This window comes from Euleptes europaea, chromosome 11 (assembly GCF_029931775.1).
Source record: "Euleptes europaea isolate rEulEur1 chromosome 11, rEulEur1.hap1, whole genome shotgun sequence".
In the NCBI taxonomy this organism is placed as follows: domain Eukaryota; kingdom Metazoa; phylum Chordata; class Lepidosauria; order Squamata; family Sphaerodactylidae; genus Euleptes; species Euleptes europaea.
Window position 1 is genome coordinate 44,963,395 of NC_079322.1, and position 25,638 is coordinate 44,989,032.

At 43.3% G+C, this 25,638-nt stretch overlaps 1 protein-coding gene across 4 annotated transcripts in view; it reads right to left on the bottom strand.

Annotated features, from left to right (window-relative positions):
• HDAC9 (histone deacetylase 9) overlaps window positions 1-25,638 on the bottom strand; it is a 504,774-nt gene that overhangs the window by 355,614 nt on the left and 123,522 nt on the right. For 3 of the 4 annotated variants that reach the window (XM_056857023.1, XM_056857026.1, XM_056857025.1), the window contains exon 2: window positions 4,700-4,762. In XM_056857023.1, coding sequence (XP_056713001.1) covers window positions 4,700-4,762 — 63 coding nt within the window. Of the gene's footprint in view, window positions 1-4,699; window positions 4,797-25,638 lie in introns of those variants that run through there. The other variant, XM_056857024.1, reaches the window with a different exon arrangement.

A 25,638-nucleotide genomic window follows, 5' to 3' on the forward strand; every position in this document is an offset into this window, starting at 1 on the left:
ATTATTATCTACACAACACCATAAATGCAGGCAGCATTTCATAGATTAACCTACACACATACAAACATACACAAATAGGGTTCTGACCCAAGGAGCTTATGTGCAGTTTTACAACAGCTACTTGGGCAAGTGAGAAAATGTTTAAAATGTTCTGGCTGCAATCCTGACCATCATGATATTGGAATAAGGCCCCATGATTTCAGTGGAATGTATTTAAAACAGGGTTGCCAAGCTCCAGGTGGGGTCTGGAGGTCTCCTGGCATTATAGCTGATCTCCACATTACAGAGATCAGTGCCTAGGGTTTCCAACCTCCAGACAGTAGATGGAGATCTCCTGCTATTACAACTGATCTCCAGCCGATAGAGATCAGTTCACCTGGAGAAAATGGTTGCTTTGGCAATTGGACTTCTATGGCATTGAAGTCCCTCTCCTCTCCAAACCCCACCCTCCTCAGGCTCCGCCCCAAAAACCTCCCACCAGTGGCAAAGAAGGACCTGGCAACCCTATCAGCGCCACTGGAGAAAATGGCTGCCTTGGAGGGTGGGCTCTACGGCATTGCACCCTATTAATGCCTTCCTCTCACTAAACCCCGCCCTCTCCAAGCCCCACCCCCAAATCTCCAGGAATTTCCCAACCTGGAGTTGCCTACTTTCATTTGAAAGGTAGCCTACTTAGCATCATAGCATAAGAAACACACACGCAACCTTAGAAAACAAACATATCCTGTAGTTTGATGCATGATGAAGTTATCGTTTGAACTATTTACTGGCCTGATTCTTGGGCCTTAAGTCCAATATGCCCAAATGTAGCAGAGGAAAATTTTGTCCTGCATGGAGGTAAAAAATAATAGTGAATAAAGGAAACATGGTTATCTTGGAGATAATAAGAAATAGTGTTGAATAGATGGTAGAAAATAAAAACTCTTTGAATAGATGGCCAATTTAAGATAAAGTAAGGCACATTTGGTAATATGTACTGTTATGTGTTATGTAGATAGGATGTATGTCATGTTTTACTTTGCATGTTATGTATTTGTAAACTGTATGTGTAAAATAAAATAATAATAATAAAAAATAAAGAAAACACAGGAAAGAGCCCAGTAGATAGGTAGCAATCTTATTCACTATGCTTTTGTGCACAAGAATACATAAAGGCATATATAGGGAGCGTACAGATCTTCAAGTTATCTTTGTGCTCACTAAAACTCTGTGAGATGGCTTGATGTAGTGTTGAAAGATAAGCAGGAACTAATGGCTGAAAACTGAAATCAAAAGGGCACAAACAGTTTGTGAGGCTCCATGGAAATCCCTTCCACCCTGTACTGAGACCTTAAGATGGGATATACATAACCAAATCCATAAACTCTATATTGAGCAGTCTGGAGCCATCAGCTCCAAGTCTGCCTGGGCAACTTCCAAGATAGACAGGGGAAGCGGAAAGCATGCAGCAACCCAGAAACAGCAGGCAAGCATTTTGGCAGTTGCCAGGCAACCCCACATGCTTTCTCCTCTTGCTACCTTCCTGAACTGGAGTCTGAAGGTTTTTAGACTAGCTGTGTGTGCAAAGCTAGTGGCCAAAGACACTTCGGGTCTCCTGCTCACCCCATGTCTGCCTGTAGCCATCGTTTTGCTAGCAACTCAGTTATTTTTTGCTCCTCTGTCCCTTTAGTGCCTCCTGCTGCTACCCTTCCTTCCTGGTACCCCAACCAGCCTCAGACTCGCTAGCACCCTTTCTGTCCTCTCTTTCTTGGTCCCTCCTGTTTTGCTCTGCTAACGCCTGTCCCTTTCTTTCTAATCTAATGACATCCTTCTGACTCTCCTTTCATCTTTGAGGAGATATAAGCTTTCTTAAAATACGTTATTAAAGCAGGCACTAGAAAGCCCACAGTGGGGCATAATCATACATTTCCCCCCCCCCTTTCTCTCTGTAATTTAAAACTTTACAATACAACTGTTAACAAATAAATTGACCTTACGCTGAAGGTCTTTCATATTAACTTAAGGATACGTTGTTGCCAAGTCCAGGGTCTGTTTCTATGGTAGTAAGAACCCATGCACTGATGGTAGGGTTACCAACCTCCAGCTCCTAGCTAGAGATCTCCTGCTATTACAACTGATCTCCAGCCGATAGAGATCCGTTTATCTGGAGAAAATGGCCGCTTTGCCAATTGGACTCTATGGCATTGAAGTCCTTCCCCTCCCCAAACCCCGCCCTCCTCAGGCTCCACCCCCAAAACCTCCAACCAGTAGCGAAGAGGGACCTGGCAACCCTAGCTGGTGGTTATAGTTCTGCCTAGCATAAACTGCGGCAGTCATGTGTCTTTTATATAGTGCTATATATTGCAATATATCTTGATGTAATCAAAAGAAAGCAAAGAGGTATCAGTTTCTCCCAAAATGTGTCAGCGTGTGAAGAAGTTATTAAGCTGAGAGGATATCTTATCCATTGTTAAAAATCTATGGCTTCCATACAGTTACTCTAATCTAAACCCATGGTTTAGACTGGAGAAACTCTGCATGGGATTGCACTGTTACAGCTGCTACAGTTAAGACTGCATGTAGAACAGGGAGAGCTAACATTTCAATATAATGAACGTTAAGCCCAACGGCATTTGATACCATGCAGTTTGTTATGCCTTAGTGCTATAAAGCTGCATCTTTCTGGAACAGCAGCCGTAATGTAGAAAAACTGTCCATTTCAGATGAAGAACCTTCTCACTCTTTTCTCAGCCAAAACCCATTAAAAAGTACCTTTACCGCCAATGGCAAAGCTCTTTGAGAAGCCAATTTAGCTCAATAATGCCAAGCACACCTCTGGTTTGCTTCTTCTTCTTCTTCTTCTTCTTCTTTTTTTTTTGCAGTTCACTGTTGCATCAGATCTTCTGGGGTGGGGGGGGATGTACTATTGCTCCCCACTCTCCTTCTCATCTAAAAACCACAAGAAGCAACAATCACAGGCTGTGCAGCAGATGATTATTGCCTTCTGTATCGCCAGGGAGGCCTTATCCCTTTAACTGAGGCACAGTAGTCGGAACTCAACAGGTATGACTTGCTTCTAACACAGAGTTGTTAGGAAAGCATCAGCTGCTGATTTCTGCTTGCTATGCATTTGTTAAAGGCTTAGAACTCTGGAAAAAAACAAAGCTAAGCACCATGTGCATGTCATGAGTCACCGTTTGACCCTACAAAACAAAACAAGAGGCATCAGCTGTTGGAGGCACCAGCCGGTATATCCTGCCTCCTACACTTCTGGCTTAAGCTGCCCATTGAACATCTCCTCACAAATTACCAATGAGTCCATCTCTAGGCTTAGTTTTACCTATAAAACAAGGAAGGCAACAGGTGACCAAGTAGCAGCTATTTTGAAACCATATCACCCGGTGCCCTGGGAGCAAGAACATCATAATGGGCAAGATGTCAACCACACCTTCTTTTCCCCTTCAAAAATCACACATGCAAGCCACCTGAAGGTTTGAATAACATTATGCAACTGATCAGACAGATCAGATGAGAAAGCCTTATGCAATTAAAAATGAATGACAAGGAGAAATGTAGCTAAGGCACAAAGCAGATAACTTCATTACAATCTAAGGAACAGCATCCAGAAAATGCTGGGAAACACGGGGAGAGAGCGAAGTGACTTCTAAAGGTTGGAAAGGACATGCATAATGAAAACAAAGGCCCAAAGTAGTGGGGGGGAGGTGATCGTCACGGAAACAACCCATGCATAAAAGGCCTAAGAAATAACAGTATAACCCCAACAGGACCACATCAGGCCAAACAAGGACTACATTCTAAACTATTTACATATTTTTCAATATATTATCTGGCAAAAACATCTCTGCAATTTTTCCAACCTCCAAATCAGTTTTTCACCGATCATATAAACAGGCATCACAGATGGCAGCTGAGATTCTCAAAACATAGAACAGTTTTCAACAGCTCTGGGACTACTGCTTGGAAACACCTGCTCTCTACTCTTTTCAGTGAGTCGTCCCATCTAACTTTCACTTGAATGCTCCCAAATACTGTAAAAAGTAATTGGAATGAACAACAAATGGATACAAACAGAAGGGCTTTACGATAACCTTTCAAGACACCATTAAGGTATACAAAAGAGTGTGTTAGCAGAATCCTTGCACTGTGTGATGTTTTCAGAATACCATTACTGAAGGTATTTGGAACTACATTACAAAAAAACAACGATTTCTACCTTCCAATTCTGCTAGTAGCTATTAGTATCAGTACCCATCGAAAGAAGCACTCAACACCACACCACCACCAATCCTCAGTAACATACAGCAAAGATCCTTAGTATGTATACTCAGAAGTAAGCCTCACTTATTTGGATGGATCTTGGTATGCTGTGAACTGCAGCTGAAAGGTTCACATCCACATCAGTATCTGGCTATAACTCGGCACCTCCCACCAACCATCACAAACACAAAACGAACATGTATGAAGGGAAATTCACATTACTCTTGCTGCTAGGAAATGGAAAACACAAGCCACAAAATGAGAGCAGAAAGACATTTGTCTGAGCTAACTGTGTTCTGAAGCCGCTCATTGAACAAGAGGCTGAAAATGAAAGGGGGAAATGACAGGTCCATACCCAGCTCTCTCGACAGCAAGTTCTTCTTTGCTTATTTCCTAAAGAAGTCAGACGCTCTCGAGGCAGAGCCAAGGAAGGGTCCCTTACCTGAGCTGATCATGCTGTGCATTCTCTGCTGAGCCAGGAGCCGGTCACGTCCCGAAACTCCATCTGAGAAAAGACACGATTCGCTCTCGTCAATTGTCTGCAGCATATCCCAATCAGCCTGCACTTCAGCTACATGAAAGATTCATCACCAGCCGTTCAGAGGCGCTGGAAACGACCCCTTCTGCTCCTGTTTCCTCCTCCTCGGGAGGAGGGGATCTTTAAAAATAATACTAATGGCACAAATTACCCAAATAAACATGATACTTATATGCAAATATATATATATATATATTAGCAAAGTACCAGTTATAATAGTAATCCAACTTGGAGAAAATTCCACCCTGCTGCTACAAAATAACAACAAATAACATATATTTATTTAAAAGGCATGACTTATTATGCACCTCTTTGGTTGAGCGAGCTGCTGTGTTCTGCAAGCCAAGAGCAGGTGGAAGAAGGATATAGTTCTCCCTCAGGTTATTCTTGGGAGGCCAGCGAGAGAAATAAAACCACTTAAAAACAACAACAAGCCAGCCCAGTTTCTAGGGACTTGAATCCCCGGGGGTTTAAGTTTCAATTACTCCCTGCCCTGGCAAGTGTCTCTGTCTCTCCCCTTTGCTTTCCCTCCCTCTGCAAAGTTGGCGGCAGGCAGCGCGAGCTCATTTGCATACGGCTCAACAACAGCCTGGCCCACAGGCAACAGAAATAGAACAATGGCTGGCCGGAGCCAAAAATAGGTCACGCAGGGCCGGATGATTGGAGCCTGCATGCATGCATTTAAAAATACCTCGGCTAACCCAGCTGGCCAGTCTGTGTCTTTCCAGCAGCAGGTCTCCGAGTGTGCTCCCTCGGAAGCGAGTCCCTCGCATCCTCTCGCCAAAGCCCCGGTGCGGGTGTGCAGAGTGGGCATGTGTGTGACCACGGCCAGCCAGCTTCATTACAGTGCATGCTTCCCCCCCCCCCTCTTTTCAGCCAGCCTCTGACAAGAGAGCAAAAGGGGACCAGAGACCGCTGGTGGTGCTGAAATAATAAACGGTGGGAGCTTCTGCTCAGAATGTGGTTTCTGCTTCACCCACGCACAGCAAACCTGGATGTTCTATTTTGGTTGCCGGTTTCTCTGGCTACGCTTGCCTTCATTGGCTGGAGCGCTACTATCTTGCCGGTGCCTTTCAGCTGCAGAATATACAGGCAATGGGAGGGGGGGGGGCTGAAGCCGCTGAAAGCCATAACACCCCCCAAGGAGATGAAACACATATGACAAAGAATGGTACTTTGCTTTTGAAGTGGATTGTTCCCCTTAATGCCAGCTTTTGTATTATGGCACAGCATGGGAAAGGGCTGCAAACTACAGTCCAAGTACCCGCTCCCCACCCCCAGCAAAGAGAGAGGAGAAACGCTAGAGAATTTATACTGCGGAGGACTCTAAATATAAAAGGAAGTGTTGGCTTAAAATAGCTGCTCTCAGATTCACGCGGCAATGTTTAAAGAGTCCCCGCGCTTGCGTGCCTCACTCTGCCGATTTTATTTTTGAGGGCTCTTCATTGTTTAGGCTGTAGGTAGGTATACAAAAGCTAAGCAGGGATACCTAAGCAAATATGCAGCAGGAGGTGTGCAAACAGCGCTTTACCACCACACTGTCATTTGATAGGCTTGCCATTTAGTCAACATTGCCAGTTAAGCATAAACCTTACATCAGTGACGCTCACTCGGTGGCTCTGGAGCCATGTCTGGCTCTTTGAAAGGATACCTGTGGCTCTTCCCCCATGCAGCTCCCTTCGCATGTTCCAGAAAAGCAGGCAAGATCATTGCTCAGTAGGGCTTGTGGTTGGCAGGTGGTTTCCACCTTCAAACAGCCGCTGCTGGAAGGACCAGAGGATGGGGAAGCTGTGAGTTCCCCTGAGCTGTGGGTCTCATTTCAGGGATGGAAGGGCTATCCACTCCAGCACCACACACACATGCACACACCTACTCTGCAGCCTCTGTGCTCTCATCCTAGCACCAGAGCAACTGCTGGGAGGACAGCAAAATGACTGCAGAGAAGAGAGAATCACACCACCGCCATGGCGGCCACCCAGAAAAGAGCAAGCTGGCCATAAGCAGGGAGGTGGTGATGGTTTTACTTCCTTTTCTCCCGAGTCAGCTGGTTCTCCTCTAGGAACCTTTCGGAGTACCCTTGCACTTGCCCCTGTGAGGCTTGAAACTGTTCGGGGTGTGTGTGCTGGGGGGCTCACAACAGGTAGTCTGTCATGGATGTGGTTCACTGGAAAGGGCTCCTGCACACATCTCATCAAAAAGAACAGCAAAAACATGGTGGTGTTAGTACGCCATTCCCATTCAATTAAATGGGACTCACACCGGAGAACCTCTATGTGAGCTGTGCTTTAGAACAGTGCAAAAGGCAGATGAACTCGCAGAGGGGAAGCTAGCTTAAATGTATTTGTTTGACAGATGAGATATCCATCCTGACAAAACAATCTATCTACTGAAACAAAAACAGAGAAAGCAAAGTATGGGCAGACTTGAAACCCTTGCCACAAAGCTCACCCTACTCAAAGCTCTGGGCAGCTAATATTCTTTAGATACTGTCTTTTGGAAGCCATCCTTCAAGGTTAAGCCATCCTTCTCAAGGACCAGGAAAAACCGCATGGAACTAATCTATTTGAGGCATGGACCTTCAGATGGTGGTATATGGTTTAAACCCATGCATGGCCCAGATGAAGCATGCATGAAGGAGAAGATGGGTGGGAGGGGGGGTGTTGATGAGCCTCAAACCCCAAATGATAAGAATGGGATGAACATGCTCGGAAAAAAAACACCTTGTTTTCTAGATCTGGAGCATAAACTCATAAACTAACAATCCATGTTCTGTACCTTTGATGTGCATCCATTCTCCAAGCTTTTATATATATATACATCAAAGATACAGACCATGGTCTCGAAACCAATTGCAATTGGGTTCTTTTTCAGTGGAGGAAAAACAACAACATTGAAGTGATATTCAAACCTTCTCCACTCATCCATGAAGCTTACTGGATGGCCTTGGGTGATTCATCACCTTGCCGCTTAACATATAGTTATTGTGAGGGTAAAATAAGATAAGGCAGTATTGAACCTGCCAAATATCCTTGGAATAGAGCAAGGAAGAAATATAGGACATTGAAATCACAAAACATTCAACTGACCTTGTGTGTTCAAACCTGAGGATCTGAAGGGAAGGGGTAAGGAGAAGGCAATGTTTTAAACAGTTCTGAATCTAGTTGAGTTTCCTACGGATATTTGAGCATGTGAAATTTTCTGCATCATTTGACCTGCTTAGATAATTACTAACCTGCTGTTATTACCTCCCCCTTTCACACTGAAATGCATCAAGGTATTTTTATCTTTGAGGAGTGTGTGGCTAGTTTGCATGATTCATTGGCTCTGATAAGGAATATAACAGAGTGAAGAAAGAACAGAACTGTAACAAGTAATACTGGTGATCCAAACTATTAGGTACTTTTGTCACTACCCGGTACCTGCCACACATGGAGCAAATGAGATTGTCTGGTGGGGTCCCAAAATCTATATCCTATTGCTCTTTGCCAGCAGGGATAGATCTTTGCTGTTCTCCACCCAGCTGGAGGGCCTTACTGCATGTGCATGTTAAGTGCTGTCAAATCACTTCCAACTCAAGGGAACCCTATGAATTAATGTCCTCCAAAATGTCCTATTTTTAACTGCCTTGCCCAGGTCTTGTAAACTGAAGGCCATGGTTTCCTTTATAGAGTCAATCCATCTCATGTTGGGTCTTCCTCTTTTCCTGCTGCCTTCAACTTTTCCTAGCATTATTGTCTTTTCCAGTGACTCTTGTCTTCTCATGTGACCAAAGTATGATAGCCTCAGTTTAGTCATTTTAGCTTTTAGGGATAGTTCAGGCTTGATTTAATGTATAACCTTACTGTAAAGGTGGAATTTTGATATTGCTGGCTATGAGGAGATATATTGATCTATCTATATGCTACCTGGTTAGAACACAGGGAACAGGACATGAGGACAGTGGCTACAGGACATGAGGACTTCCCAAGAGGGAAAGTAGCACTTTCTATTAGGGAAAAGATGGCCCAGTGGCCCATTTGAGAAGACTCTTTGAAGACTGTTCTATCTCTTGACCATTGTTATTCATTGTTGTTCTTGGATCACAGAAAGCTCATATCAGACACATTTCTTTCCTGAATTTTGGTAGTCAAGGTTCTACTAAGAATTTTCATTTGTTTATCTATCAATTTGTGCTTGGTTCCCCCCATCAATACAACAATATTATTTATGTCTCCGTGAAAGAGCTTGTCATTTCCCATCCATGACTCAAAAAAGATATCATCCAAACTGAATCATTGTAACCATTAAAGAAAATGGAGCTGTGTCACATTTCATCCCTCCTTTCCTCCAAGAGCTCAGGGTGGCACACGTCATTCTCTCCCATCTCCATTTGGCCCTCTTCACTATCTTGCAACATAGGTTAGGCTGAGAGAACATGACTGGCTCAAGATCTCCCAGTAAGCTTCATGGCGGAGTGGAGATTTAGAACCTGGCATTCCAAAATTGTAGTCCAGCACTCAAACCACCACATGACACTGGTGCTAACTTAGTAACTCATGCTGAATTAAGGCCTACGACACCTGGAAATGGAGTGTTAATGTTTATAGGTGTGCAGTGGACAGGCTGGTTTACTCCTTAACAGGCCAAGAAACTGCTAGGTTGCATTAAAAGATGAGCTGAAAATAAGCATTGTGGCGTAACCTGAGAGGCATGCATTGTACAAAGCCAAGTCACACCTAGAGTATATTATTGCTTCCAGCTCTAGCAGCTCCCTTGCTGAGCTCTACGGGCATGCTGGTAAAGAAGGAGAGAAGAACACCAGCTAGAAGCATTACATCGCAACTCAGGAATCTCTCTGAATGTTTTCCTTTCCATATGTGATAAATATTACTATAATTTCCTCTCCCTCCTTGTCTGATTTAGAGAAAATTCCAAGGTCCCCAGGTCAGAGAAGCCCTACTGTGAACAGAAACCTGATCCACACACGTTTAGCTACCTGGGAATGGAGCTCAGTCAAAGGGTCTTGCTAACACTGATCTTACATTGCATATACAATTAGACAGAGAAAAGACGTTAGTAATGAGAATAAAAGAGGACATCAATAAGTTTGAATGTTGGCACTCATAACTTTGAGCTTAAATCTACAGAGGGTCTCAAGGAAACCCCCAGACGATGATCCCTTTACAGACATTGGCTACAGTCCAGCAAGCCCCCACAGCAGAAGTGTTAAACATTATGCTCTTGAGGTGTTTTTTTAAAACCCTCACCACAATTAGGAATCTAAGCTTTAACCTCACCTGCAGTCTAATGTTTTAATGAGAGGGTGCTGTTGGGCTGAAAATGAATGCATGAGTATAGGTTATGCACATCCATGCACCGAGACCCTTGTGAGACTCTGATCTACACAGACGCAAGCTCCACTTTATTCAACGAATTATTCAACAATTCACTCTAGCAGCACTGGTGCTAGAGGAATTATCAACTATTCCAAAACAGCAGTGCAACTCGTTCTATAGGATGGGCTTGATGGGACAAAAATATGTTTGTACAAGTGGGGACCAGTGACACTTGTGTGGGTAGAGAGTCGGTCCCTCACTTCCTCTCCTACCTTCCTCCAGTGTCATGGCCTTTGCAGTCCCAGGGGCAGCAATGGCTTCTGCTGCTCCTTCCCCCACCCAACTTCAATGCTGTGGTGGTGGTAGAAAGAAAGGGTGGTGGGTGGGTCCTGCACTTTCTCCATAGCCCACCTCCAACGCTGCTGCCTCAATGGCCTGGGGAAGCAGCAGCTCTCTCTCCCTGCCCACCTCCTGCACATCCTAGAGGGGTGCACCCTCGGTAGCTAATGGGGCAAGGGCAGCAGTTTCAGTTCCTCCTCCTGGTGTCTGCATCAGTTCTCTGTGCTTGCACAGTCAACTTTTCTCTGTTTTGGAGTCGTTTTCATAAAAATAAAACCTTTTTTGAGTTTTAGGGATTTTCTGCTCACCTGGGAGCCCCCCCTAGTTTGTACAAACATGTGTTTTGAATCTACGTGGCCCCAATTTGCAGATTTAAATATCCACAGATGGAGCCATGTTGAAAATTAGATATATTGATATGAAAATAGAAATAAATGAAAGCTTATAAATAAATATTCCTGAACAGTAAACCTACAAGATCCATCGTGCCACCTGGAGACAGAAGCCGACAACATAATTGTCAGTTTTCCTCTAAATCTAGCGCAATAATGAGTTGGTGCATTGCCTGTTGCTACTTCAAGTGCTAATAAAGCCTCTGAAGACAAACTTGATTGTAACAGCATCACAGCAAGAACTCATTGCTTGTGTAACTTTTCAGAACACAAATGAATTTGCTATACAGAAATCCAAGATCATAATTTTAGAGAAAGAGAAAGAACTAGAGAAGGGAGGAATGGAGTAGAACAGCTTTGCTAGCAAACATTCACAAAGCTTCTGTCTCAGTGGGACAAATTTCATTTGTTTATAATACTTCCCTTTTCTTTAAAAAAAAAACCACCTTACCTTTTTCTGTGCTCACAGTTTTAAATACTGTTAAATCCATGGGCAAAATCTAGTAAAAAGTAGTAGTGAGCAAGTCCCATTTCATTGCTTTCAGTGGGACTTAGCTATGGTTAATTTTTATTGGATCAAACGCCTACCATATACATACCAACTGTACTGTATAGAGGCTTGCTGTTGAAGGATATGGATGTTCAGGAATACATTAGGTGATTTAAATAGCCTTATGCTGCTACTCTGAAGCCACAATGGATGGAATATGGCCATCATTTAACCAGTGTCATAGACTTTTCATGTACTAGATAATCATTTCCCCACTTGGTTCTTGTAGGTTATCCGGGCTGTGTGACCGTGGTCTTGGTATTTTCTTTCCTGATGTTTCACCAGCAGCTGTGGCAGGCATCTTCAGAGGAGTAACACTGAAGGACAGTGTCTCTCAGTGTCAAGTGTGTAGGAAGAGCAATATATAGTCAGAAAGGGGTTGGGTTTGAGCTGAATCATTGTCCTGCAAAAAGTATCAAAGGTAATGTGCTAATCATTGTCCTGTAAGTATCAAGATAATGTGCTAATGAGGGTGTGGTATGTTAATATGGAACCATTGTATCCTGAAGTGATCTGTTAATGTGTGAAATCCAAAACTAATCTGCATGGCTATTGTGGACTGTAGTCTTTGTTAGTCTGGAGGTTTTCAGGACAGAAAGCCAAGCCTTATTCATTCTTAAACTCTCTTCTTTTCTGTTAAAGTTGTGCTGATGTTTATGAATTTCAATGGCTTCTCTGTGCAATCTGACAAAATAGTTGGTAAAATTGTTCAGTCTTTCAGTGTCTTGGAATAAGACCCTGTGTCCTGTTTGTGTCAGTCCATGTTCAGCCACTGCTGATTTCTCAGGTTGGCCAAGTATGCAGTATCTTTCATGTTCTTTTATCCTTGTTTGTATGCTGTGTTTTGTGGTCCCGATGTAAAACGCAGCATACATCTATTAGGTACATTCTTGAAGGATGGGTCTTTTTTCGAAGGATGGGTCTTTCATGTTTAATGAGGATAAATGGCACCATCTTGGCCTGCCTCTAACACCTTTTTTCTTGGCCACTTGGAAACAACATTGTGTTAGATGGACCAATTTGTTGATCTAGGGTTGCCAATGCCGGGTTGGAAATTCTTGCAGATTTGCAGGTGGAGGCTGTGAATGGTGGCATTTGGAGAGGGCGGGATCTCCGCATGGATGAGATGCCATAGAGTCCACCCTCCAAAGCTTCCATTTTCTCCTGGGGAAGTGATTTCTGTAGTCAGGAAATGAGTTGTAAATCTAGGAGAACTCCAGGTTCCACCTGGAGGCTGGCAACCCTGCTTGATCCAAAATGGCAAGTTCTGCATTCTTATACTGCTTTCTGTTCCACCCCACTGTAGTCATTGTGTTGGATCCAGTTATTCCTTTCTGCTTCCTCCAATGTAAGCTTACTTGTACCCAAAGGGAAGTATTCATTTCCAACAGACAATTCCTTACTTAGCAGAACCACTTCATGCTATAACAATAACACTAGTAATAATACTTAAATTCTCTCTGTATTTTTGTAACTTTTGCTTTATTCAACTAAAAGTTGCAAGTGTTACAGGTTAGCACTGGGCACTTGTGACTGCTTTTAAAGATACGTTTCGAGGCTTGTTCAAAGAGATGCACCTCTAATAAATTGCTCCACTGAAAGCATACGTCTTGGAAGTGTTTCATTCCAGCTAATGCCTTTGCTGAAGAACACCTTGTAAGGCTCTTCTAAATGGTATAACAATAAAAAGCTGCACTCTCAGCACCATAAATTCTCCAACAAGAAGCAAGTACAGAAAGTAATTCCCTCACCTGAACATAAATGTAGGAAGACTATTGCCAAAAGCAACAGTGTGAAATTATTTCCTATGCTGCTTAGATGACATACAGCCCATTCCTGAAGGGGGGGCGAAGCTCCTTAGGAGCCGGCATGACCCCACGCCAGTGGAATAAGGTGGCATCTACGCTGGCACAGCAGCAAACATGCCTTTGGGCAGCTTCCCTAACCCCGTTTGCCCCAGGAACACCCCCTTGAGCTGCAGCAGGACTGTACCATTGGAGAAAATGGTGGTTTTGGAGGGTGGCCTCTATGGCATTGTACCTTGCTGAGGTTCCTCCCCTCCCCAAACCCCATCTTCCCCAGGCTCCAGACCCCAAATCTCCAGGTATTTCCCAACCCACTTCTGGCAACCCTATTAGGAATAGATCCCTCTAGTATTCTCCCTACCCACCCAGCAAGAAGAAGAAGAAGAGTTAGTTTTTATATGCCGACTTTATCACTTAAAGAAGAATCAAACCGGCATACAGTCACCGTCCCTTCCCTTTCCTACAGCAGACACCCTGTGAGGTAGGTGGGGCTGAGAGAGCTCTAAGAGCTATGACTAGCCCAAGGTCACCCAGCTGGCTTCATGTGTAGGAGTGGGGAAACCAACCTGGTTCACCAGATTAGCATCTGCCGCTCATGTGGAGGAGTGGGGAATCAAACTCGGTTCTCCAGATTAGAGTCTATCTCTGCAAACCACCGCTCTTAACCACTACCCCATATTGGCAACCACACCAGCATTAAAGCTCAAACAACTTCAAGCAACTTTGGCATGATGGAGGGCTAGGCCCAGTGTGGTGTGGTGGCCAGAGCATTAGACTAGGAACTAGGGCACCTGGGTTTGAATCCCCACTCTGCCATGGAACCTTTCTGGATAACCATTCTCAGCTTCATCTGCCTGACAAGGTTGTGGATAAAGAGAGGTGAAGTCAATGACGGAAGGTACTTTGTGTCCCCAATGGGAAGAAAGGTGGGGTATAAATGAAGTAAATAAAAGGAAATAAATTCTGCATTTGACATTGCACTGGTGACTTGTTCACACCAGTCCCATAATATATATGACTGGATTGATAAAGCCTGGCAATTTTCTACTTAGAGACCCAGATCTTATATTCTGCCACAAGGATCAGTTTCAGACCAGGAAGACTAAAGACTGAAACATAATCAACTGAAACACCATGTGAGTAGAAATGAACTTTTATGCAGTTGTTCTTGATCCCAAAGGAAAAATAAGTCCTTGCGATACACAATCGTTTAAATGAGCTTTGAAGTCAGACAAAAGTTCCCTCAGGAACTGCGATTCATGAAGCCATAACTTAACTGGGGTTGCAGTTGCCTAGTAGCTGAGATTCTCTCACCTGGTACAAAGTGATTTGAAAGATTCCTATTAATAACTTGAAGCAAAACAATCTCCTAAACTGTGCAAAAATTAGATGAACATCATAGGGCATACAATACTGTGGCTCGAATGTTAAGTTCCAAATCGCTGTGAAACATCTCAATTCTCTCCTATACTTTTCTTATAAACATTTCTAATATGCATGAGTGGTATTTTAATAATAGTTACACAAGCTTTATTTTTTTTATCATGGACTTCTTTATGTTATTCATTTGGTGATGCATTTGTCAATATGCTGTACAATTTTATCTCAATGTTTGCTGAACATTTTCTGTGCAGTGTTCAACAAATCTGGCTTGAAGCTGTCATGTTAATAGCGCCCAGGTAAATCAAGTTGTTTATGCAGAAGTTAACAAAATTCATCCTGCCTCATCCTTTCATTGAAAATAGGGTTGCCAGCCTCCAGGTACTGGCTGGAGAGTTCCTGCTATTACAACTGATCTCCAGCCGATAGAGATCAGTACACTTGGTGAAAATGGCCGCTTTGGCAATTGGATTCTATGACACTGAAGTCCCTCCCCAAACCCCGCCCTTCTCAGGCTCCGCCCCCAAAAAACCTCCCACTGGTGGCAAAGAAGATACCTGGCAACCCTAATTGAGAGGGAAGGAAGCCCTAGAAACAGGTTCCCACCTCTCCCAAATCAGTGATTGGTGCAGTCAGAGCTGATAATGTTGACTACTCAGTGGGGGGCTAGAAGTAGCATTGTTACAAACAGTTCTTTTAATTTCTCTTTACCCACTGTCTCCCTGAAATCCAGTAGGTTGTTTCTTTCTTCTTTTTAGGAATTTGGAGTCTGTTTTGAATCAATGCTGTTTTGATCAACAGAGGAGTCGAAGAGAAGAGGGGCAGGAAGGGAGATTCTGCAAAGTTTCAGAATTTCACTCTGCAGATGCTCAGACTCAGGCAATGCCTTGCCAAACCTTCCTATCCTCTTGCTAGAGTACCACCTGGAGAGTATAACATGGGGTGGGGGGAAACCTACAAAGTCTGGTTACAAAAGGGTGCATAGAGCACCACTATGTGGTATAATAAAAAACTACAGAGAAATCAAACAGAAAGAGAAATTCCTCTTTTCAAAGAGAAAAAAAAGCATAAGAGGAATAACGGCTATATTTTAAAAAGTGAATTTCAGCAAATGAAATTCCCCTGATAGTTGAAAAGTGAATATGAAAGGCTCTTTATCACAAACTTTGCTTGCTGTAATCTGCCAAAAAACATGGGATGGATCCAAAGAACAGGGCGTGGAAAGAGAATAACTGATGCAGTTCTGAAAACACTTGCCAAAGAATTTGCACAAGAGTTCATGCAGAGCACAATGGGCAGGTTTCCAGTTCTCGTGCTTCTGCAGTTCCCCAGATCCAGAAGTGGAACATTCCTAACACAAGAAGTACCCTGCGAGATCAGGCCCCAAGGGTCTCTCTAGTCCAGCATCCTATTTCCCCCAAATTGCCCCCAGAAACCCTACAAGTGAGACACAGAGTTCAAAGTCTCTGCAGTGCAGGAGAGCACCTTTGCCTCCAACCTAACATCTAGATATTCGAATAAGAAAAAGAATTGTTGATGAGCAGAGATGTGACTGGAGCTCTTATAAAACAGCTCTGCCACTGCTCTTCAAATAAAAAAAAAAGAGATAAGTGAGCCATGTTCTCCAAAAAGGTCAGTGGCAAATTAATTCAGATTAACATTTCCAAACAAAGCAACACACATAAGATGCAGACACAGCACAGCCTAACAAAAACTGCATTGTGAGGTGTCATTAGGATTTTGAAAATTCAAAATTTATAGATGAATTTATAGGGAATGAATAGACATGTTAAGATGTCTGAACTAGTTCGGTGGTATTCACATTCAGGCAAATGAAAACTCTAGGTTACAAGCTGTGACATTATCTAAAAGGAGGATAGATAAACTGCTTCTAAAAAACTGCTTTTGGATTTGAAAGCTCAAGCTAATAAGTACACCGGCAACTGTGAAAAAGCTCCATATACATTTACCTTCTTTTGCCAGTTTAATACATGAGGCATCAAGATAGGGCCCACTGCTTATACCTGGTGTCTCACAGCCTTGATCTCCAAAAGCTTTTTTCCTCAACAGCTCTATGGTTAGGTCATGTGTGCTTAGGGAAAACCTTTGCGGTGAACCATATATTTGCACATTACCTTGAAGTAGAAAAAAGTGGCTTTTCCACAGCCAGATATCAAACAAAGCTGAGGCATGAACATCTACCTCATGAAGAGATGCACAAGATCCAAAGGCCAGTGGAACCCGTGCATCTCATGGGTAAAGATATGCAAGTTGTCCCTTTAGATAGCAGAAATGAGGAAAATCACTGTGAGCTTCACTCTTTTGGCTTTCCCAACACCACCATAACATCTGAAGCCACAACATACTAAGGGCTAAGAATGCCTATCCCTAATTTCAGGACTGTAAAACAACATATTGGTTGCCTAAAGAAAAGTTATATGGAAATGTTCAGATCATATTCCAATGGTGATTAATAAAAAGACATTTTCCTGCTGCAACCAAGATATATGTTGGTGAGCCAAATGACCATGTCAAGCCATCTTTATATATCTTTTTAAAGATAATTTGTATTTCAAAAAGAAAGTATTTACAATACGATACAATGTTAAATAACATTTTCTTTCATTTTGAACAACTCACCCTTGACAATAAAACAATAAAAATCATTACAATGTTACAAATACAAAAATTTAAAGCTTGCTGATATAACAATTACTTAATTAACATTCAGTCTTGACTATTAATTCATTTCCATTTTCCTATTTAACGGAAAATTGAGGAAAAATTGTACAAGTCTAGCGCCATATTTAATTTTTGCCTCCAAAATTTAAAAAAATATATTCTAGAGATCAGAAAAACTATTCTTTTTAATACAACCATCTCTCTGTTGACAATTTAGATAGTTTTGCAATACCCCATACTTTTTGAATCCATCTTTATATATCTATCACAATTTAATCCCATCATTCCTTCAAGTAACTCAGGGTGGTATATCAAGTTCTTGTGTCCCCTCCCCCCATTTCATTCTCTCAACAACGCTGCAAGGAATTTAAGGATGAGGGAGAATGTCTGGCCCAAGGTCATCCAGCAAACCTCCCAACTGAGTGGGGATTTGAACCCAGCTCTCCCCAGCCCAGCATGCTAACCTTTAGATACCACACTGACTCTTGATATACAGGAATAATTGCTAGGCAGGTCATCCCATCTCCCTGACTCACTTTAGGGCAGACCTGTGTTCTTAGCATTTCCCTCAAAGCAAGCAGACATGCATTTCAGTTAGAGAGAGCTGTACAGTTTTGAGTCTTTATCGTCAATTGCTTAGAAAGCAAATCAATGTCAACATTACAGGTCAAAGGGATAGCCATTCACTTACAAATACAATGTTTACGGTTACTAAATGTAGGGACAGTTCCGTTGCACAGGAAAGCCCTCAACAGAATACTCCAGGGGATTGCAAAGAAAATATTTACGAAGTTTATCACAGAGAAAAACATTGTCATGTATACTAGAAGCTGGATTTTCAAAAGGATGGGTTGTAAGTACATGAAAATTGATTAAAAAATGTTCAGTGGCCCTGCTCAAGTGATGGATTTATGTTAATGAAAAGCAAATGAAAAATTAGAAACGTTCTATTATCTGTTACATGCATTTGTATTGCTATTATGGAAATATTTCAGTAATAAACTCATAGTATTATGCTTTGCAAGTGTATCTGTCCAGACGCACCACTTCAGTTGGGTCTTTATTTTGAAAGTGGGGTTTCATATCCTCTTCCCGCCTCAACAGACAACTACCTATGAGTCAGATCCAGCCAGAACATCCCCTAATTCACCTCCTTATTACAGCACACATGGATTTTGTCCATGCAGATCCCATAATCCTTAGCATAGCCCTTTGGGTTGTCAAAGCTGAACCCCTCATTTCTTTTTCACCCATAGAAAGGTTGGTTGGATCCAACCTGATGAGTTTGAGAAAGCTGATGACTAATCCTAAATGCAATCTCTGCCTTTGCAATCTTTCATCACAGTGCATTTCTCTCTGACATACACATCATGTAACTCTGTCATCTGTAATTATTTTCCAAAGAGAACATGTCAGAACAGGTGTTAGCTTCCCCCCCCCCCAAATTCAGGTGCATGGAGCAGAGGGTGGCTATTTACTTAGGTTGCGTCCATGGCAAATCTCAATTCACAACAGGTACTAGCACAGGTTATTGTCATACACGGGTTTTCCCTCAATCCTCTCCTTGTGTGTGGAGCTTTTGGAAGTCTTCAGTCAAACTCCCGTTGACTGCAACATGTAAATATGAGCACCTAGGCAAACTGAAGTTTGCTTCCTCCCCATAAACCATGGTTTAATCTCAGTGTGAATGGTAGGGCTGTTGATTTGGTTCGTCCCGAACCGAAAAACAGCCAAATTTCCCCTGATTCGGCTGTTTTTCGGTCGGGGGGAACCGAACTCAAAAAAGGCGGGAAACGGGGGAGCCGAATTCGCCAACTTTGGGGGTTTGGCGAATAAATTCGGCAGATTCGGGGTCCCCCCACGCCTTCACGGGGTTTCCATGAAGGCGCGCGGGGGGGGGCTTTAAATAGATTTGTGCCTCCCAGCCGGGAGGCACAGATCTATTTCACGCCCCACCGGGAGGCGCAGATCTGTTCCACCTCCCCCCTGCGCGCCTTCAGGGAAGCCCCCTGAAAGCGCGCGGGGGGGGATTTTCCCCCGAACTCCGGATCTCGCCCGAATTTCGGGGATCCGAAGCGGAAGAGTTCGGACTTCGGTATGGCCTGAATCAAAACGGGCCGAATTTTGCTGAATCTGAATTTTACTGAATTTTTTTTTCAACAGCCCTAGTGAATGGTTCTCCCTTTTCTCCTTCATTAGTGGGATGAGAAATGGTATGCCCTGGCACCACACTAAGAGCCAGAAAATCCCACAAATCCTCTCCCAGAAGTGTGTGGAGAGAGGCTGATACTTCTGAAGAGCTCCCCTCACTGCACTGATGTCAATAGGGACCAGGGGATGATCCTCAAACTGCCTGCAGCACCTCCATCCTTGAACTGGGGCTTCCTCTGCTTACCTGGCCACGGTTGACCTTAGCAATGGCAGGCAGCTTCTGCCACAAGGGCTCACACATTGCTGTCTCCAGCTGCAGCTCTGTGCAGGAACCAATTTCACTGGCAAGACACTGCTGCCATGTCAGCCTAGTCAGGCTGGAGCCTCTCCAGTGACACATGCTGCTAAAGATCTGGGAAGGTGTGTCCCACTGAGCTTCTCTTGCGAGGGACAGGATAAGCAGGCCTTAGAAGCCTCAGAGACCATGGCTGAAGTCTTTTTTCCTCTACTGACAGCTGCTCGGTTGCCCCTTTCATTGTTAATTCCTTTTGCCTCTTTTAGGATAGCCAAAGACCAAGAAAGGAGAGAAGAACTAGGGGGGAAATGGGATGATGGGGAAGAAAGCTCAGGATGAGAAAGGATACCCAAGAGGAGATGAATCTAACTGTGCAGTGTACAGGACCAGAAATGGGATGCTACTCCCCCCTGCTGGCTAGTTAAAACTTGCTTAATGAGTATAGTCCTCCCTGCAGAGCAAGTGGTAGGAGTAACATGACTGAGATCCCCTCCTCCAGTATCAAAGAACTCAGGGATTTTCCCCCAGTGGTAGCACTACATCTATGGAACAGGATGCCAGAAGAAGTTTGGGAGCACCTTTGTGGCTTGCAAAACAGGCTTTTCTCTCTGATTTGATACAATCACTTTGTAGACATTCAGACTCTTGAAGCATTGAGATACTTCTAGTTTGTTTCTGTTACCAATTGTAGTTTTTCAGAAATTCTTTTAATTATTGGTTGAGAGTAAGCTGTGTGGAAGCAGGGTGGAAATAGTGAAAGAAATAAAATTAATGATTACATGGCATGCTCCCTGTAGTGATGAATGGTGATAAAGTGCAGGATAGGAATCAGCGCATCCTGTAGTAATCGAGAATAAAAGTTTAAAAACATGAGTCATACAAAAATAGACAAACACAAAATTATGGTGGCACATTATGCAGCACAGGGGGAAAGTACCTGTAAGGGTTTTTTTGTGTGTGCTTTTCATAACATCTTCCATACTAGAAACAGAACTGGAGTGAGAATGAACAGGAGTAGAGAGTGTGATAGCAAAGCAGAAAAAAACCTTAATCCCATAAACCCAAGCATTGGCAGCAACTCAGTTCCTGCAAAATGTAGGGAATAAAACAATGGATTTCTTTCTTGAATAATCATTTGAGTAAATCTAAGCTGGGATCAGAGAGTAAGTTTGCATTCTTTTTAATAGTTTCCCCTACAGTGTAATCACTTCCAATTATTAGCACGATATCACTAAAAGCAACAGATACACAAATGTTGGCCATGGCGTGATAAAGAAACACAGTCTACCAAGGCCCCAACTCCATATCCGGAGATCTTAACTCTACATGTGTGCTTTGAATTTCCTCCATAATGTTCTCTGGCAAAGCCTTCCCATCATGGCTTGATTCCATAATTGCCAAGTACCTTTTAACCCATTCCCCCCCCAGCAGAAAATATGGATTGGCAGCTTGAGGGAACCAACCATACTGAAACCTCTTGTTTAGGACAACTAAAAAGAAGTCACTGGCACACAAGCACCTCGTGAGCACAGACCTATGGCCCAAGTCATTTGCACCAGTTCTTTCTAATGTGTGAAGAAAATGCATAACTTACAATGCACACAGGTTCAACTGTGGTTTTCATGGTATCCACAATTGGACATCCTTTGCCACATCCAATTTAAAACATTCAGGATTAGATCCAGAACAGCATTTTGGGGTGTGTGAGGACTTCTGCCTTCAGAGCACAACTTTCTCACCTCTTCCTTCCCATGATAGCCTGAAATGTAACTGGAGGGGCATTTAGGGCTGCCAGGGGAGTGAGGAATAAAGAAACTCACACTGTGTGGGTAGAAATCCATGTGCCTGCAGAAACTCTGTTCTGGATGCATATATAATGCATATATAATCAGTCAAAGTTATTTTATTTGAAAATGGATTCCATATGTTACTCTATGTGTTTGCCCACCTGGGGGATTTTGGCAGGGAAAGAACTGCTGTCCTTGTGGGGTAGATGTAGAGTGTCTGCAAAAGAAAAGGAGATTTCTGAGGAGAAAAAGAAGGGAGATTTTGAAGTGAAAGTTCTTCATGTAAAGAAGGGTGCATCACTGTGAACACTGGGGGGGACAAAAGAACTCTACTTTGATGCCCTAGCCCTGTTTATATTTTAATTTAAGTACTCTTTTTGAATGGGTAAAGGAGAGCCAGCGTGGTATAGTGGTTAAGAGCGGTGGAGTCTAATCTGGAGAACCAGGTTTGATTCCCCACTCCTCCACATGAGTGGTGGACTCTAATCTGGTGAACCAGATTTATTTCTATGCTCCTCCACATGAAGCCTGCTGGGTGACCTTGGGCTAGTCACATTTCTCTCTGAACTCTCTCAGCTCCACCTACCTTATAAGGTATCTGTTGTGGGGAGGGGAAGGGAAGGTGATTGTAAACTGCTTTGAGACTCCTTAGAGGTAGAGAAAAGCAGGGTATAAAAATCAACCCCTCCTCCTCATTATTATTATTATTATTACTGGGGGAATCACACTAAAAGAAATTGGATAGTGGTAATGCCAGCCTGGATATGACAAGCAGAAGCCAATGGGCTGGAGGCTGCACTTATTTTATCCCCTCCACCCCCTCCTTCTATTAGTCTACATAGGTCCCATAATTTGGTGGAAGAAAGTGAGGTCACACACACAATGGCATAAAAAAGTTGCAATTATCTGGGCAGTCTCACATGTGGCTGGTATATGCAGACCTGCTTAGAGAACCTTATGTTCAGACTGCATTTTTGATGCTCAAAACTGTGGTGCTGGGACAGGGCTATTTGGATGAAATCTCTGTGGCTGTCATGCTCTTCTCCCCTAGGACCGTGTTGGCGAACCTATGGCACGGGTGCCACTTCCGGCACGCGTAGCCCTCTCTGCCGGCACGCATGGTTCCTCCAAGCCGCTGGCCATTCCGGCTCTGCCCTGCCCCGGATGGGGGAAAATGTGCATCTGGAGAGTGGCAAATCCAAGGCAAAACTTCCCATACTTGAGTGGCCTCTTTCTTTCTCCGTCTCCCTCCGTCCTTTTCTTTCCCTATTTTTCTTTCTCTCCCTCGCTCCATTTCTTTCTCCCTTTCTCTTTTTCTTTCTCTCCCTCCCTTTCTTCCCTTTCCCCCTCCCTTCCCTTTCTTCCTTCTTTCCTTCCTTCCTTCTTTCCCTCCAGAGGCTTCTCCGGCGCCCTCTGGGTCGGTGCGGGCGGAGGGGCGTGCAGTCCTTTTCCACCTTTGAAGTGCCCACAAGCCATCCTCCAAACACCTTTCCATTTGTCTTGATATGTAGAGAGAAAACACTAAGGAACTAGTTCCCAATCTCCAGGTACTAGCTGGAGATCTCCTGCTATTACAAGTGATCTCCAACCAATAGAGATCAGTTCCCCTGGAAAAAATTGCCACTTTGGCAATTGGACTCTATGGCACTGAAGTCCTTCCCCAAACCCCGCCCTTCTCAGGCGCCACCCCAAAAACCTCCCACTCATGACAAAGAGGAACTTGGCAACCCTAGCCTCTCCCTCTGGGCCCCCTCTGGGGGTGGTATTCAGGTTAAATTGCCGCATTGGCACTCGGCGATAAATAAGTGGGTTTTGGGTTGCAGTTTGGGCACTCGGTCTCTGAAAGGTTCGCCATCACTGCCCTAGGACATCCTTGGATTCAGTGACAGAATCTGCCTCTTTAGGCAGCTTCTAACCAACTACGCGACCTCTAATCTTCCGCCTCTCCTAGAGGGACATTAAACAGAGGCAACACCAGTTTCTTTGAGCAACCCAATCCCTACACTTTTTATTTATACATTTTTACACGGATGTCCCTGAAGAGGGAGAAGTTAGTTGCTCCTTTCTCCAGCTGTTATAAAAAATGAACTACAGGATGAAGCTGCGTCTGCCCCTTGACTGCATTGCTTGGCACAAAAACATTTGTTAAGGGAAAAGGAAAGAGCACCTTATGCTCCACGCTCTTGAAGATTCCATGAACTGACTGGAGCATCCCCAAACCCATGTGTGTGAGTGTATAGAAGGACAACATAGTATTTTGTGTGTGTACATGTGTACAAACTGGGTGTCACTACTCCAGAGAATCTTCAGAAATCTTTACCCTGCAACTTACTTATATATAAAGCACCGATCTCCCTGTTCTTTCCAACTGCTAAGGCAGAAAAAGAATAACAAATCAAGTCTGCTATAAATAGCCTCAAGTTCAACAGAGCCTTCTGTGAACAACAATGGAGAATTAAAGCAGCAGGTTTAGAGTACCTTGCCATAATTAGATTGAGTGTGTGCTACTTAAAGAAAGTTGTGTCCTGACACTAATAACGAATTTGACCTTCAGCGATTAGAGAAAGCCGATTGCCTTTGATTAAACAGGTAATCTGTTGGCTGAGACAAGACTGTTATCTTATGAATAAGTCACTCTAGCTTTCACTACAGCTTTAGCCTTCCCTCTGAATAATAGCTTCAGGAACCCTGCCTGTTATCCTGCAATCCACACACCAGCGATATTAGCGATGAAAGACGATCCCATTGACTAATCTTTTTGATAGCATGAGAATCAATCTGCCAGTTTGTAAATAACCACTTGCATTATCACTTGTCTTGTCTTGAGAAATAATGATGCACCACAATGTCAGCACTTTTTTTCTTTAGCACAGAAAATTATGAGTATTATAGGACTGGATCCTATCTAAATTCCATGCATGGAAGGGCAACTTCCTTGCTTCTTTCATGCTGAAGCAGCCCAAACTGCCTGTGAACTGCTTCTCCTGGGGGACACGGGATCCCAAGAGCAACATGAGGGGAGAGATGGAAGGCTGCTGGAAAGGGAATTGCTCCCCGTCTTGTGCATCACAAGGGGCCGTTTATCCCAGTGATGCATTTACACCCAGAAGTGCTGCATCGCAACGGGTCTTTTACCACTCAAACTCCCAGGAGGTTTTGGGGTGGAGCCTGAGGAGGGCAGGGTTTGGGGAGGGGAGGGACTTCAATGCTATAGAGTCCAATTGCCAAAGCAGCCATTTTCTCCAGGTGATCTGATCTCTATCAGCTGGAGATCAACTGTAACAGCAGGAGATCTCCAGCTAGTACCTGGATGTTGACAACCCTACTACTAAAGGACAGATGGACTCACATTCTAGCTGTATCTGAAGAAGTAAGCTGTAACTCATAAAAGCCCATACCCTGCCAGAAATTTTGTTAGTGTTTAAGGTACTACTGGACTCTTGCTCTTTTCTACTCCCAAGCTAACATTCGGCCTCCTCCTTATGGCCTGAATCACCATGGGTAGGTGCGCGTGCACGCATTGCCCGCCGACCCTCAGCTGGTCGGCGAGCAGCCAGGTGGATTGGTGGGGGTTTGCCCGCCACCACCTGGCAGTTAGTCAAGAATATGGCAATCACTATGGCTATTTATAACAAACCAATGATAACAAAAGCTTATAAGTTAAATGTCTAGTTTATCTTGTTATTGCTTCACAAGGATAGAAATTATACAATTATTATATAGCAAACAATAAACAAAAATTATACAATTATTATATAGCAAACAATAAACAAAACAGGCTTCCGGTAATTTTCCTGTTTCATATAATCTTTCATCAGTTGGTAAGTGTAGTTTAGAAACAATTATAGTTCATTAATCCTCTGTTTCTTCTTTTTTCAGATTCTTTACTGAAGAATTGCTGAGGACTATTATTGCCCAGTGGTGATCCCACGTTGTATCTTCTTAATGCTAAATAAAATATTTTACCAAAAAGCTATCATTGGAATTCATTATACATTATACATCAAAAATGCCACAAAATAAAATTAATTAAATTATACTTACAGACAACTTTTTATCACGTCTTACATCCTCAAATATATCAATCATATGATGAGTATTCTTATATCATGTTGGGATATGATAGAGGGAGAGGGTGCGATATTTA